The following is a 17,698-nucleotide window of genomic DNA, read 5'->3' as shown; positions in this document are numbered from 1 at the left end:
TGAAGAAGAAGAATTGACCTATACAGAAGTAATAGATACAATATGCAAACTGAAAAACGGGAAAACAGCGGGAGACGACGGAATATGTGCAGAACTTATAAAATACGGGGGTGAAGCACTATACAGAAAGATTTATGAACTAATACAGAATATATGGAATAAGGAAACAATGCCCGAAGAATGGAAGAAAGGAATTATTGTGACAATCCCAAAACAAGGAGACCACAGGATATGTAAAAACTACCGAGCAATTAATTTACTGAATGTAACATATAAAGTACTGACTGGTATAATTAGAGACAGACTAACAATATACACAGAACAAAGCATAGGAGACTACCAGTACGGTTTCAGAAAAGGAAGATCCACGATAGATGCTATCCATACACTAAAACAAGCGATAGAGAAAACATACGAGTACGACGGAGAAGCACATATACTTTTTCTAGACTTTAAACAGGCTTTTGACAAACTAAGTAGAAGAAAAATGATCCAAGACTTACAAGAGAGCAAAATACCAAATAAAATTATAAGAATGATAGAAATGACAATGCGAGATTCCCAAGCAACAATAGACACCGGAAGAGAGAGAACAGAAATAATAAAAATTAAAAATGGAGTAAGACAAGGAGATGCGCTCTCAACTGTACTATTTATTCTATCATTAGATAAGATAATAAAAAAGTTGTCAAACGCAGGAACTATAAATAAAAATACAGTACAAATAATTGGATATGCGGACGATATAACCATAGTAGCAACAGATAAAAAGGCATTAAAGAAAACCTTTCAAGAAATAGAAAACGAATCCAAACTAAGAGGACTGGAAATAAATGAAAATAAAACAAAATACATGAATGTAAGTAAAAAAAAGAAGACGCAACTGACAGAAATGACAATAGACGCACACAGCTTCGAAGAGGTTGAAACATTCAAATATTTGGGAGTATTAGTCAACAGAAGAAATGAAAGTGTAGATATGAAAAGAAAAATTCAAGCAGGAAACAAAGCATTCTACAGAAATAAAAAAATTTTCAAAGATAAGAAGATAAGCCGAAATACAAAAATGAAAATCTACAAAACGACCATAAGACCAATAGTGCTATATGCTTTGGAGACATTCACATTAACAGCAAGAGAAGAAGAGCAGCTGAAAGTTTTTGAGAGAAAAATTATGAGAAAAATTCTGGGACCAAAGAGGGAAAACGAAGAGGATGCAAGGCAATGGATGAACCACGAAATACAAGAATGGATGGGTCAAGAGAACATAGTAAGAGCAACAAAAGCACAGAGAATTAGATGGTATGGACACATAATGAGAAGAGAGAAGAACAATCCGTTAAGAGTTATAACCGAATGGATACCACCAGGTACAAGAACCAGAGGCAGGCCTAAACTCAGATGGAGACAACAAGTGGAAGAAGACTTAAGAAGTATGGAAATTAGAAATATAGGAAGCAAAATCAGAGAGAGAGAAGAATGGAGAAAGGTAGTGGAAACAGCGAAGTCACACCAGCAATTGTAAAACCAAAGTCAGAATGGGATGATCCCCCACAAAAAGGATCTTCAAGTGAAAACAGCTTCAGCTTCCTCGGGAGCGTACAGCTTGTATATACAGGGTGTAACGAAAATACAGGTCATAAATTAAATCACATATTCTGAGACCAAAAATAGTTCGAATGAACCTAATTTACCTTAGTACAAATATGCACATAAAAAAAGTTACAGCCCTTTGAAGTTACAAAATGAAAATCGATTTTTTCGAATATATCGAAAACTATTAGAGATTTTTTATTTAAAATGGACATGTGGTATTCTTATGGCAGGAACATCTTAAAAAAGAAATATAGTGAAATTTGTGCACCCCATAAAAATTTTATGGGGGTTTTGTTCCCTTAAACCCCCCAAACTTTTGTGTACGTTCCAATTAAATTATTTTTGTGGTACCATTAGTTTAATTCAATATTTCTAAAACTTTTTTGCCTCTTAGTATTTTTTCGATAAGGCAGTTTTTATCGAGTTGCGGCTTCTTTAATATGTTAACATAAAAATTATATGGGGGTTTTGTTCCTTTAAACCCCCCAAATGTTTGTGTATGTTCCAATTAAACTTTTACTGCGGTACCATTACTTAAACACAGTATTTTTAAAACTTTTTTGCCTCTTTGTATTTTTTCTAGAAGGCACTTTTTATCGAGATGTGACTTCTTTTTTAAAATGGTTCAAAATATACCTAAAAATGTAAATCATAAATAAATTTTCATATTATTACCAAGTCTCCATAATCGTACTTAGCCATATACAAATATGTGGTGGATTTGACAAATATTCAAAATATCTCGATAAAATCTGACTTTTCGAAAAAGTACTAGGAGGCAAAAAAGTTTTTAAAATATTGTGTTTAACTGATGGTACTACAATGATAATTAAATTGGAACGTACACAAAAGTTTGGGGGGGTTTAAAGGAACAAAACCCCCATAAAATTTTTAGGGGTGTCCAAATTTCACTATAATTTTTTCTTAAGATACTACTACCATAAGAATGTCACATGTCTATTTTCAATAAAAGATCTCTAATAGTTTTCGATATATTGGAAAAAATCGATTTTCATTTTGTAACTTCAAAGGGCTGTAACTTTTTTTATGAGCACATTTGTACTAGGGTAAGTTAGGTTCAATCGAACTATTTTTGGTCCCAGAATATGTGATTAAATTTATGACCTGTATTTTTGTTACACCCTGTATATATCCACTTTAGGGTGCATTGTATGCAGTTTAAAATGCAATTATGCATTTCCACACATTTTTCTATAGTACTTATAATTTTTTCCTAACATTCCCCTGAACACAATTAGCCCAATAAATGACCGTTTTGGAGTGTAATTTCCAGGGGCAACTCCGAATTGCATGAAAATTTGGATTTAGGTTTTACTTACCCTCCACTTCAAAGTTGAATTTGTGCCGTTGGTTGCTTTTACTGGGGGGGGGTGACATTTACCCCTTTCTCGGGGGGTGAAAAACGCGTGTTTAAAATAAGGCCGGAAATGGATAGATTGACTTATTTTAAGCACCTTTTGTTCTGTAAAGCTTTTTACGTAAGTCAATACTGTTCGAGTTATTCGCGATTTAAAATGTTGATTTTTCGACAAAAAAACTACGTTTTCAGGCCGTTTTTATAGGTGTAGCCTATAAAAAACGAAAAAAATGGTGTACAGTAAAGTCTACAAATTGAGCAGAAGCAAATTTGTAGCTCACGAAAAATAAGTTCTTATTCTCTAATTCCAAATCGAATAATTCAACGCAAAATCACAGAAGAAAAAAGCGTTTTTGGGAAAACCTTATTAACATTTTTAAAGTATCGAAAAAAGCTTATTATTTGTTTTTTACAAAAGTTTACAGCATCAAAAATAAGCGAGTTACACTGAAAAAAAAAGTTGACCCTTTTTTTTGGTAAAAAAAAATCGTGAAAACCTCCCTCTATTTAGCACTCTAAATGAAATTAATCGTTTGGCTTTACCATCTATTTTAACTGTATGTGTATTGTTTATATGATCTGTAAGTTTAATTGGTTTGAAGTGCTTACTTTAGAAAACATTTGGTTTTATAGTAAAAAAAAATTTTCTAAAAATTTTTGAAAAATTTCATTTTTTCAAAATAACTTAAAAAGTATTAGTGATAAGAAAAATCTTAAGGAGTAAAAAAATGTAAGTTTTGCTATTACAAATATGCTAGTTTCATTTTGTTTATCTGTAAGACAAAAATTGGTTAAGATATGGCTGTTCAGAATTTGCATACACTCGTGATTAGTGACCCATTCAAGCTTTCTCAATTATAAGCCTTTCAAAAATAAACACTTTAAACCGGTGAGACTGACAGATCATATAAAAAATAGAAAGGTAAGTAAATTGTTTGTAAAGCGGTAGGGATTAATTTCATTTGGGGAGCTAAACACGGCGAGATTTTCATGATTTTTTACAAAAAAAAGAGGGCCAACTTTATTTTGAGCGTAACTCGCTTATTTTTAATGCTAAAACTTTTGTTAACATTTAAAACAAAGCTTTTTATTAACACTTTAAAAAAGTTTAAATGGGTTTTTCCCGAAAAGTGCTTAATTTTTCGGTGATTTCACCTTGAAATATTCGATTTGAAATTAACGAATAAGAACGTATTTTTCATGAGCTACAACTTTGTTTTTATTTGATTGATAGACTTTACTGATACACCGTTTTTTTGGGTTTTTTATAAGCTACACTTTTGCTAAGGATATTTTTTTCCATAAAATATTTACTTTTTGAGTTATTTGCGAAAAACCGTCTGAAAACGTAGTTTTTTTTGTCGAAAAATCAACATTTTCAATGGCAAATAACTCGAAAAATATTGACTTACGTAAAAAACTCTATAGAACAAAAGTTGATTAAAATCAGTCATTTTATCCATTTACGGTCTTATCCGGAACATACGTTTTTTCATCCGCGAGAAGGGGTGACTGTCACCCCCCAAGTAAAAGCAACCAACGGCACAATTTCAACTTTGAAGTGGAGGATAAGTAGAACCTAAATCCAAATTTTCATGCAATTCTGAGTTGCCCCTGAAAATTACACGCTATCGCCGAATTTCCCGTTCATTTACTGGGCTAAATGCAAAAAGTTGCAGGTCTCTATGTGTAAAAAGTGTTTTTAGTGCTAAATGCCCTAGTTTAAGAGAAAAATGCTGTAAGCAGAGTATGCATGTCGCACCCTCAGTAATATAGAGGCACAATTCAAAAAAGTAGATTTTTGGGAAATCGCGTTTAAAGATTCTCGTTTCCAAAATTATAGCTATTTTTTCAAATAACATGCTTATTACTTATTTAAGTTATAAATGTGAAATTTGGCAGATTTGTTACTTGACAATTGCAATATAAATAGCAATGAGAAAAAAATTTAATATAAATAAATTCCATTAATTACATGTAATTGAAAAAAATACTTTCAAGTTAGTCGCATATAGTACAAAAAAAAACATAACAGAAATAAGGAACTGTTTAAGTTTGATCCCTTATATTATTAATGCCCTGTCACTGTTTATGCAAAATAACGATCTATTATGAATTAGACCCATTTATTTAGATACTATAATTTGCATAATATAACGGCTCAACTAAAAACTATTCTGTATAATACAAAATGTTAAAACACAAACTAACTAGGATTTTCGTCATAGAAAGACATGTTACTGATTGCTCCCTTGTACTGCCTTGTAGCAGTAAAAAACAGAGGTGGCCGGGGAGCGAATTTACAAAACCCATACTATTTCAGTCATGGGGGCGCCTGAATTCGAGTAGGTTTTATATGCAGAATATTAGTTACATATCCTATGCTATTTCGGTCCAGAAATTAACTGTATCGGTGTAGGATTTGTAAGCGAAATTTTTTATTATTATTGAGCAAATGTCTATACTGTTTCAGTCATGTAAGTAAAACTAATCAAATATTTACTAAGTGGATTTATTATTATATCATAAAATTGAGATATGTTTTGAAAATTAAAATTAATAATTATTATTGTGTTTCAATTTATCAATCAAAGATAGAATAAAAAAATTTATTTTTTTAATATAACGCGGGCACATAAATTTGATACACCCTGTATAGTGATTTGTAAATATTTATTAGAAGTTAGTTTTCCCGCAACGTGGTTTCTCCTTAATTACTTTTCGAGGAAGAATTAAAAACATATTTGGGAAACAAACGGGAAGGCAGAAACCACAGGTAATTTTAATTATTAGTTTTTAGAAAAATAGTTTAAAAGAAAGTTTGGAATTTTAATCTCTTTTTGTTTAACCCCGAGTAAATGTTGTAGAATTCCCCGAAAGTAATTATTGTGATGGTAGGAATATTTTTGAAAGAATGACTGTTTGTTTTCGAATGAAAAGAGAGGAAGGTGGAGAGATAAATGTTTCTGATTAGCTAGGAAATTTGGAATGGGGAAAGAGAAGCTTGAAAGTTGAGACAGTTTGAGAAAGAAAAGATTATTATGTTATTGGCATCGCTGAAGAGCAGTCAACGTTTTCGTGGATAGTTAGATAGCAAGTACCAGTGGTTGTTTGATAGTGGAGAATAGAGCTGAAAAGTGGAACGAGAGACAGATCAAATTGAGACGAAATACCTCTTTGATTCTGTATTATTGTGAGAAGGAGAGGAGAGAATTTTCTCTCTGTTTGTCTGTTCTGTCTGTTTGAATCAAGTACTGGTTAAAAAAGGCCTGGCTCGTTGGAGAATTGGTGCTGGTATGCTGATAGATTTGAAGCTTGAGAACGGAGAGGGCTTTGATAGGTAGCCTAACATAGTCAACGAAGGAGAGTGTTTTGGGTCAAGAGAAGACATCAGAGTGAGTGAAGAAAAAGGTCAGTCAATTTATGTGAAAGATATTTTTATGTTCGGAAACTAAAATTTTGAGTAAAAGCATATGAATTAAGATTCCAATATTTCAAAAAGTAAATAGGAAGTATAGGTAATTTTGCGAATACCTAAATTTGTTTGTTTAGCTTGTTTTATCAAAGTCATCGGGAACAAACCGATAAATTGTTTTTTAACTAGAATAAATTTAAGTGGTAAAAATTTCATTCGGACAGCTGTGTCCACAGGTTTTAAATTTGATCGATTTTTAGAGTATTGATTTTGATAATAAAAGACAATTATGTATGCTTATTTTATATTTCTATTTAATTCCCTTTCCTAATATTTTTTCCCGATTAGAACCAACTAAGAGATCTGAAACCACGAGAGAAGATACGTATAACATAAGATAACTTAGATATTTTTTTGTATTATAAAAAGGCACCCTGAGATTTTTTCTTAATTTTTTTGTATGATTTGCGACAATTGGATAATTGATTAAATAATTAATTGGAGTAATCAAATAAAGATTAATTGATATTAAAGTAATAAAAAGTAGATCATAACAGTATATTTGGATAATATTAAAAATTAAAAACAAATGAATAATTACTAATGTACGAATATATACAGTATATCCCTGTAAGTTGGAACCATATGGAAAACTTTTTTTATTATTGATTTTACGAAAAAAATATAATCTTCATAAAAAGTTCTGCATGGTCTAAAACCGAAGATGCAATCATCTGATATTAAGCTTTTTCAATAGTATACGAGGGATGTCAAAAAATATGAATTTGTCTCAAGAGTAAAGTACCTTTATATATTTCACAGAGATTGAAAATTGTTATTACGAAAATTTGTTTGGACTTAAAAATAATTTTCTAATATGCAACTACATTCTTCTAATTGAAAAAAAAATTGAATTTTTTTCTCTAAAGATACTTTACTCTTAACAGAAATTCATATTTTTTGACATTTCTCATAAACTTACTGGTAGTAATATTAGATGTAATAATGCAAAAGTAATATCAGATGATTGCATCTTCGGTTTTAGACCATGCAGAACTTTTTATGAAGAATATGTTTCTTTTTTTCGTAAAATCAATAATAAAAAAGTTTTCCATATGGTTCCAACTTACAGGGGCATACTGTATATTTAGTAATTATTCATTTGTTTTTAATTTTTAATATTATTAAAATATATATTATTCATTTTAATTTTCAAAACATATCTAAATTTTATGATATAATAATAAATCCACTTTATAAATCCAATTTATAAAAATAAATATTTGATTAGTTTTACTTACATGGCTGAAACAGTATAGACATTTGATCAATAATAATAAAAAATTTCACTTACAAATCCTACACCGATACAGTTAATTTCTGGACCGAAATAGCATAGGATATGTAACTAATATTCTGCATACAAAACCTACTCGAATTCAATCGCACCCATGACTGAAATAGTATAGGTTTTGTAAATTCGCGGCCGGAAAGAGTGTGAGAGAGGCATAAATATATTTACCTAACCATTCATGTGCTTTTTCTCCCTCTGTCAATGCTAACCGGTAGAGAATTTCATTTTGTGCCCATATGATTCAAAATCACAATTAACGCAAATTTTGAGTTGAGTCCTTATATTACTGAGGGTGCGATGTGTTTCTACTGGGCGGGGTTTATACACCCGGTTCATCGATCTAAAGTCACGTGGTCGATTTATTTTTTTTAATCCCCGTCGATTAGAATGAGATGCATACCCTGCTTACAACATTTTTCTCTGTCGCACTAGGGGGACAATTTTAGATTGCAGCACGCAGTCTAGGTATAATATTATGTCGATTAACTAAACTAATTAGCCCCGTCGGGATAGCATTTGACCTTGCATTACAAACTGCCCCAAATTTTATTTTTCTCATCTTTAGAGGGGGTCAGTAGTAGTATAAATTTAAAATCTCGACTGAATTTGACTGTTGCGTTAGCCGCCATCTTGATTTTAAACGAGAACCGTTTTTGCTCAATATCTCCACCATTTTCAACTTTTTGACAAAAAGTGTAGAAACTGAAATTGTTGAAAATGTGATTTTCCGTAATTTCGTTTAGTATAATTTTTTCGTTCGGTCGATAATTTCCGAGTTATGGGGAAAAACTAGTGACAGTTAGAGCATAATTATTGATTTATTGAATTATCTCGTTTATTATTAGCTTTACAACAAATTTGAATCTATACAAAAATGAAGAGAATTAAATTTTGTACAATTTTGATTTCTTTCATTTTTTTGATAAAATCAATATTTAAGGTAGTACGGTAAAGGCGCGAGAGTAAGACCTGATTGATTTTATAGCAATAATTGTTTTTGTTCAATATCTCCGCCATTTTCAACTTTTCGACAAAAAGTGTAAGTACTGAAATTGTTGCAATTACGATTTGCTACAATTTTTCAGAGAACCAGTGGCGGGTCTACGAGGGGGGAATTCCCCCTTACAGGGGTCCAAAATTAAAAAAAAATGTTGAAATATTAAAATATGTTAGCTGACATGAAACTTAATTATCGACATTTATTAACCAATAAAACCCGCTAGTTAATAAAATCAAGTGAACTTAATGCATATCGGTTATTATTTATGTCTTTTATGTACTTAGTTTGGCTGGTGTTACATTGGAAGTTTAAAAAATTGTGTAAAATATAATTCTCTTTATTTTTGTTTATGTACAATTATGTCGTAAAGTTAATAATAAATGAGACAATTCAATAATTATGCTTCCCCTCCGCTTCCACTATTTTCCCCCTTAACTCGGAGAATATTGATCGCATAAAAAAATTGTGGAAAAGAAATTGTAAAAAATTGTGTTTTTAACAATTTTAGTTTCTACCATTTTTGTCGAAAAGTTGAAAATGGCGGAGATATTAAGCAACAACGGTTCTTCTGTAAAATCAATATGACGGCTAATTCAACCGCGGAATTCAGTCGAGATTTTAAATTTACACTACTATTGATCTCCCCTACCGGATAGAATTATAAAATTTGGGGCAGCTCGGAAACAAGATTCAATTCAGTAATTATGCTCCCCCACCACTTTTTACTATTTTCCCACTTAACTCGGAAAATATCAACCGCATTGTTAAAAAGAAATTGTAGGATATCATATTTGGAACAATTTTAGTTGAAAATGTCGTAGATATTGAACAAAAACAATTGCTACAAAATCAATCGGGCCTTACGCTCGCGCCATTATCGCCATTACCTTAAATAATAACTTTGGCAAAAAAAATTAAAGAAATTGAAATTGTGTAGAATTTAATTCTCTCTATTTTTGTATAGAAACATTTTTGTCGTAAAACTAATAATAAACGAGATAATTTAATAATTATGCTCTAACTGTCACTAATTTCCGCCATAACTCGGAAAATATCGACGGCACGAAAAAATTGTAGGAATAAAAATGATATAAAATCACATTTTCAACAATTTTGGCTGTTATACTTTTTGTCGAAAAGTTGAAAATGGCGGAGATATTGAGCAAAAACGGTTCTCGTTTAAAATCAAGATGGCGGCTAACGCAAAGGCGGAATTCAGTCGAGATTTTAATTTACACTACTACTGACCACCCTTAAAGATTAGAAAAATAAAATTTGGGGCAGTCCCTAATGCAAGGTTAAGCCTGTTATTCGTCTAACCCGACTGGATTAAATATAAAATATGCATAGATATCTCCGAACAGCTGAGGTTACCTGATTGTGTAGCGACGAAAAAGTTAACATTATCTGCACCATCTTGTACCTTAAACTTTCTAGCGGTGGTTTTTGGTCTCCAATTACTAAACATATCAAGAGCATGTTCGTCTCCATTTACTGCAGCTTTTGCTAGGCCTTCTACGTCAAATTCGATATGAGTTTTAACAGTACGTCGAAAAGTTAAGTGCGTAATAGACTCTTTAAGATCCAAATGAAACGAAAGATTGGTATCTCCTCGGCTGTCCACTTTCCAACCAATAACTGATCCTGTCTAAACAGAAATATAATTCGAATTCAAAAAAATTTGAAGAGGTTGCGAACAGAGACTTAATTTGTCCAATCTGGACCACCAAAATTTCTCTAGATACAGTTGAGTCCATGGTTCTTTATCTTTACCCGTGCGTCATTAATACCTGGCGAGATAAAACATACACCTTTTATCTAGCATCATTGTCTTCCACGCATGAAACTAAAGACAAACCAGCTACCGCCTGTTATTAACTAAAAACACATGTTATTTTTATGAACGCTCTAGACTCAGTACGTCGAAAAGAGATAGGTACAAAAAAGACGCTTGGGGACGTTTTCAGATTTTAAGTAGGTACAATAATTATTGGTGACGTATCTGGTTTGTTTACTTGTGGCTGTCAGTTTGTTATATTTTGTCCTGTTTTTGCATTTAGAAGTTATTTATATTACACAAACAGTTGTTTTCACAACTAATTTTATATTGGAATTTGAAATTGCACGGTAAGTGTATTTTTATTTTAGGTTTGTTCCAACACAACAAGAAACCGTCCATGTAACGATCACCGTCCTGCGCAGTAACATGGAACGAATTATTTCGTTACCATGGAACCAATGGAACGTTAATTATATAGCAACGTGATCGTTACATGACGGTTCTTAGTCGTGTTGGAACAAACCTTTTCATTAATTTTATAATACAATCCGTGATCGGAGCAGTAGCCACTTTCTGTCACTTTTGAAGTTACGTGGAGAAAATTTCCGACTTATTTCGTATGCTTTAATGATGACACACAGGTGAAGAACGGTGCTGCTATATGGCATAGAGGGCTGGACACTCAAAACGAGGGATATAAACAGATTGGAAGCCTTCGAAATGTGGCTTTATCGCCGTATCCTAAAGATACCATGGACGGAGAAAGTCACAAATGTAGATGCCCTTAAAAGAATCAATCAAGAACGCCAGCTTTTCGAAAACATCAAGAAAAGAAAAACGGCGTATTTGGGTCACATCATGCAAAACGAAAAATACCAGTTCCTTCAACTTATAATCCAGGGTAAAATTGAAGGCAAGACAGGAATAGGGCGCAAGAAAATGTCCTGGCTCCGAAACATAAGGCAATGGACAGAGATTAACAACATACAATCTCTGATACACATTGCAAGAAACAGAGAGTTAATGGAAAATGTGATCGCTAACATCCATTAGTGGATTTTCATTTGAAGATGAAGAAGAAGGGTAAAGAACCATGGACTCAACTGTATAAAGGATATGCGTGAGTAAGATTTACCAAATTAATACCTGCTAATTACCTAAAGACATCTCATAGCCATCAGTTTGAATTCCCATGTGATATTGGAATAATAGAAGCCCTTTTCAGACTTCATATAATATTTCAAAACTAGTATAATCAGCAAAAAGATATTTTTCTCCGTTTCGTTGATTTAGAAAAGGCTTTCGCCAAACTCAAACACTTAAAGCTATCTCAAGCACACTCTAAAGTAAAAGCTTACTTTTGAAACAATAAAAGACCTTACAGAAGGGTCAAAATATTATAGTGAATAACCCTGTACAGGATAGGATAGTCCAGAAGGATATATTTGTGACTTCTGCGATGTTTAGACTTTTTAATATATCTGTAACTTGGTTTCTTATCTTTTTCTGTATATTTGCTTGTCCCTTTAATATTTACGTTCAATAAACTACATTTTTCAAGTTCTATTATTGCGCACAGTTATCCGACATATGCGAACCATTAGCCGAATAGGTCGGGTATTTGTGCGCGTTACACTAATTGGAAATTTTGTCTCTAGCTGTTCTAGTGTTCAACCATTCATTGAATACGATATCTACCAATAAACCTAGGCACTTGAAGTATATCTTCAAAAAAGTTGGAAACTGAAATGTTTGAAGTTTTTGCAATATACTGAATTATCCTTAGGTGCGCACCAATAGCCGACTCTCCCCTACTAACAAATCATGGACGGCGTCTTTTTTGTTTCAAAGATATTAAATAGGTTCCATACTTTAGCTCAACCCTGTATAATCAAAACTAAAAATAGATTTACCGAATCACATGATACCAAACGTGTTCCTTTCTCGCTAAATCCCAGGAAGGTGATGGGAGCCTTATGAGGTCCAATAACATTCGCAAAATCTTTGTCAGAACCATTCCAAATTTTGAGTTCACCATTTTCCCATCCGGTTACAAGAATTATTTTATTCGGATGCCAAGAGAGAGCCGTTACTTGGTAACTTCTATGTACTGGATAGTTAACATTTTTCAAGGATTCTCCCTAAAAAGAGAAAAATTTCCTTTTTTAGGTGGTAGGTTATGTTTCCATATGGTACAGAGTACCCAAAAAAGTTATTTAGAAAAAATGTAGGCAGTGGTATTCTTCAGGCTTGAATAATATGCTATGCTTTCATACATCCTAGGCAACCAAATAACGTTTACAAAACGTTGAAAAGACGTCATAATTATCACCAAACCACGTCATTTTATCACGTTTTTTCGACGTCGAAAGTCACGTGAATATGTCCCACAATAACTGACGTCATTTTTATCACGTTTTAGATACGTGATATCAAAAACGTAGTTTTTATGTCGTTTTTTTGGATTATTTTTCATTTTATGGTTTTAAAAATACACAATAATAATTATTCGTATGGGCTTTGTTGGTATTGCAATTTTTCATTGCTGTTTTAAATTTAGCTTATAGGCTAAAAGTAAAACAAAAATGCATAAAATTACAATAAAATTACAAATACCCTTAATGCAACATTATAGAATTTTCACTTTTTATATAGGTATACTTACTGTGTCAAAATTGAAACAACATAATATAAACTAATAAATAATGTATTAACAAATTATCCAGCATAATATCTTGATTTAACGTAACGCTGTCCATTATATCAAAAAGAATCGTGAACAACATATTATAATAATTAGTTCATTAACAGAAAATAAAGACAAAAACACGAAAAGTTTTATTTTACCACACAAAGCACGTAAACAATAAATGAAGTTTTGAGTCATGTCAATATACAACATTAAACATTATAAGCATGAACTCTTTAAGCTCCTACCATTTTTGTGGCGTCAGACTTGGGCTGTCTCAAATGAAAACGTGTTTTTAATCGTATTTTAACGTCATTAATCTTACGTATTTAAAATCACCTACAAAAGACGTTTGTACGACGCAATGTTCACAGACGTGTATATATTCAATCAAAAACTGACGTTTCCTCGACGTTATTGATGTCACTTGGTTGCCTGGGATGGTGATTAATAACTACTTTTGGTGAAGCAAAAAATTACTTGCAAACACGTAGATCTGTTGGTGAACTCTAAATTAATTCAATTAAGTAATTCCAACTTAACTACAGTTGAACCCGCTTATTAGAATACCGGTTATTATATAGGAATATCCCGGTTTAAGTAATAGAAATTTGAGGTCCCGATACGTATCCATTTACTCCTTAATAAAGTCCCTTTAAAGGAACACATTTTAATTAATAATACAGCGTAATAAAATATTTTTCAGGTAAACGAATATCTTTTTATGTACATAATCCTAAAAATTTAACTTATGTGTGTGAGGTATTGAATACTTTATGACTTTATTGTCAGCACCAATTCGACATTTCCCCTACAAATCTACAGGTCATAAAGTACTTTTTCATTTACCTAAAAATGGATACGTGTATTACCCACCCACTTCGTTGCTTGTTAATAATTTTTTAGAAACTAGTCGCAAAAAAATCAGAATCTACATTCATGTATTGCACACATTTTATACTTATTCGAGTATGCATGTACAGATAATGTAATTTTTGGTCTTAATAAAATAATTAAATATGTACATACATATACTTACGTATACAGCGATGAGCGCGCTAATAACCGGGCAAAGTAACGCAAAAGATGGAAAACATATTAAGTTGTGAGATAAAATGAGGCTGTAAGGTTTTGCTGACCACCAAATAGTGATCACACAAGACGAAGATGAGTTCAGTTTTATGATGAGGAAACTGGAACAGGAATATACAAAGAATGGAATGGAAATAAACCTAAAGAAAACTGAATACCTAACAACGGAGAATACAGAAATAAAACAACTGGAAATAGACGAAGTTAAACAAATCAGAGGAACACATCAGTACAAGTATTTAGGTTTTATAATATCAAACAAAAGAAACAACTGAGGAAGATATAAAAAATAGACTAGGACAAACAAGAGACTGCATGCGAAAACTGAACCCGATACTGTGGGATAAGAACATCAGCATAAAAACAATAAGAATAATATATAATACCATGACAAGAAGTATCCTCACTTAGGGGTGTGAAAATTGGACAATAAATAAGAAAGCCAAAAACAAATAAGAGCAACAGAGATGGAATTCCTAAGGAGAAGCTGCAGAGTAACAAGAAGAGATAAAGTAAATAACATAGAGATTAAGAGAAGAATGGGAGTGAACTCAGATATAATAGACTACATCGAACAGAAGAGATTAACCTGGTACGAAAATGTCAGAAGAGCAGACCAAAATCGTTGGATAAACAGAATAATAGAGTGGAGCCCGATAGGAAGAAGGAAGAGAGGCAGAACCCGAAGATCCTTCAGAGATGAAGTGTACGAAGCAATGAAGAGAAGAAATCTACAAGAAGGGGACTGGCAAGATAGAAAGAGCTGGAGAGAGCGATCGAGTGAAGGAATTAAGGAATACAGTGAAAACTGTAGAAATCCTTAGTATATATAGATAAAAAGAGATGAAACTAGTAGAGGCGGAAAATTTAGCGATAGAAACCTATAAATTTACATTTTATCGATTCTTTCCCACCTTTAAACGTATCAGAGGAGTAGGTATGTCAACTAAAACTGTCACTGTCACAGTGGTAGTTGCTAAACTCGTCCGATACGTCTAAAGGTGGGAAAGAAACAATATAATGTAAATTTATAGGTTTCTATCACTAAATTTCCCACCAATAATAATTTCATCTCTTTTTATCTCACAACTTAATATATTTTCCATCTTTTGTGCGGTTATTAGCGTGCTCATCATTTTATATGTAGGTACTGAATAGTATGTAATATCATCATCATCATCATGGCTTATTGACTCCTGGGTCCTGATTTTAATTCATTTCGACAGTCGCAATTTCATTTCGACACCGCCATGACAGCCGCAGAGCCGCGATTCTTATTCATTTCGATATTAGTTACAACTGGGGATATTAACCTTATCATGTTGACACTGCTGAGAATTTGGGTTGGCGCTCCGGTTTATTGGAATTTGTTGATAGTCTGGGAAAATTATCGAAAAAATGCCATTTTTGGGAAAACTTATTTACCAGCTATTTTATTGCTAAAATCGAATCTTAAGATTGCATATACCTATTAGTAATATGGGGTATGACAAGTCCGCAGAAAGTGTGTTATTTTATTTATAAACAAATTAGCACTCCTAAATCTTCTTTTTTTTTCAATTAGTGCATGCTCTGTAACTCCTAAGATTTTTCCTTTGAGCCAAAAACACTCAAATAAAAATTCACCGTAATTTAGTTCTGCACAAAGTTATTTTTTTTTCCGATTTCCTTCAACAAAAATTTTACTCAGAAAATCCGAGGTTTCCCAAAAAATCTGCAATTCTCAATTAAAATAGGGAAAATAGGGAAGTACCTATTTATTTTTCAATAATTAAATAATTGATGACATGAAAGATTTATTATAGTAGATTATACAGAGGGGCTAAATTATGGAATAAATTAATTTCTTTAAAACGGACGATTTTGGAGCAAAATCCCGATAGAGGTCGATTTTTATTTTTAAATTACAATTTTTTGGCATATATTTCATACTAGTGACGTCATCCATCTGAGCGTGATGACGTAATCGATAATTTTGTTAATGGGAATAGGGGTCGTGTGGTAGGTCATTTGAAAGGGCGTTCAATTCTCTATTCAGTAATATAAACATTAATATCATTAGGTATTTATACAGGGTTGCCAAATAATAATTTTTGAATTAAATTAATTGGTGCAAAAAGAAGAATGTATGTAATTTATTTAACTCAAAATACATTGTACTGCTGTCAGAAAATAGAAAAAAAAAGTTTATTTCAGCTTAAATTAAATCACAAACAGCCTCCCTCCTACCTATTGGCAGTTTGAACATTTAATTTAAGCTAATAGCAATGTTTATTTGCAAAATAAACATTTTTTTCTATTTTCTGACAGCAATAGAATGTATTTTGAGTTAAATAAATTACATGCATTGTTCTTCTTGCGTCAATTAATTTAATTCAAAAATTTTATAATGATTTATAATGGTATTAATACTCCCTGTATAAATAATGATATTAATGTTTATAATAGGGCTTTTCATCGATTGTCATTTGTTTCGAGCTCCTGTCATATGTTGAATAATCTGTGTATAATATTAATATTTACGGATTATACGAAATATGACAGAAGCTCGAAATAAATGACTGTGAATGAAAAGCCCTATACTGAATAGAGAATTGAACGCCTTTGTAAATGAGCTACAACACGAACCCCTATTCCTATTTAAAAAATAATCGATTACGTCATCACGCTCGGATGGATGACGTCACTAGTTTGAAATATATGCCAAAAAAATTAAATTTAAAAATAAAAATCGACCTGTTTCGGGATTTTTCTCTAAAATCGTCCATTTTAGAGAAAATTAATTTATTCCATAATTTAACCCCTCTATGTATATCAGGAGACAGGCGACAATCTAACCAATAATTTAGCAATAATTAAAATGTTAATTAAAAAATTTCGGTCGAAATAATAACCAGAAAGATTATGATACACCAGAATAACTATGATTTAAGAAACATTTTTTTGGCTTATAAACAAATAGAAAATATTAGATTAAATTAAATTAAGTTAACGCTGTTGAAAAGGGCACGGCTTCTGTGCCCTTTTCGAAGAAAAAAAAATTGAATTGCGAGGAGTGATTCCAGGTATAACCGGTCAAATTTGACCGGCATTTGCGACAGAGTTATAAACAACAGGATTTTAATCTTTGAACCATTAGATACCTTTTAATTCCGGTCCTCTTTGTACATACAAATTTTCATATCTTCAAGACACTCATAACAAAAAAGATTTATGTCACTGTCACCAAATTATTTAATTATTGATAAATAATTACTTCTCTCAAATTTTAGTTGAAAATTAAAGATTTTGTTTGGAAAACCCGAATTTTCCGAGGAAAATTTCCGTCGAAGGAAATTGGAATAAATTATCAATGTGCAGAATTAAATTACTGTCAATTTTTATGCGAGTGTTT

General features: G+C 31.9%; 1 protein-coding gene across 1 annotated transcript in view; it reads right to left on the bottom strand.

The window, feature by feature from the left end:
* Window positions 1–17,698, bottom strand: part of LOC126881999 (intraflagellar transport protein 140 homolog) — a 335,998-nt gene that overhangs the window by 304,640 nt on the left and 13,660 nt on the right. The window contains exons 2-3 of the mRNA XM_050646764.1: window positions 12,437–12,664; window positions 10,118–10,391 (exon numbers count right to left, since the gene is read on the bottom strand). Of these exons, the coding sequence (XP_050502721.1) occupies window positions 10,118–10,391; window positions 12,437–12,664 (502 nt within the window). The remainder of the gene's footprint in view (window positions 1–10,117; window positions 10,392–12,436; window positions 12,665–17,698) is intronic.

Source organism: Diabrotica virgifera, chromosome 3 (assembly GCF_917563875.1).
Source record: "Diabrotica virgifera virgifera chromosome 3, PGI_DIABVI_V3a".
Lineage (NCBI taxonomy): Eukaryota > Metazoa > Arthropoda > Insecta > Coleoptera > Chrysomelidae > Diabrotica > Diabrotica virgifera.
The sequence above is the reverse complement of the archived record's forward strand: the minus strand, read 5'-3'. Positions and strand labels throughout refer to the sequence as shown.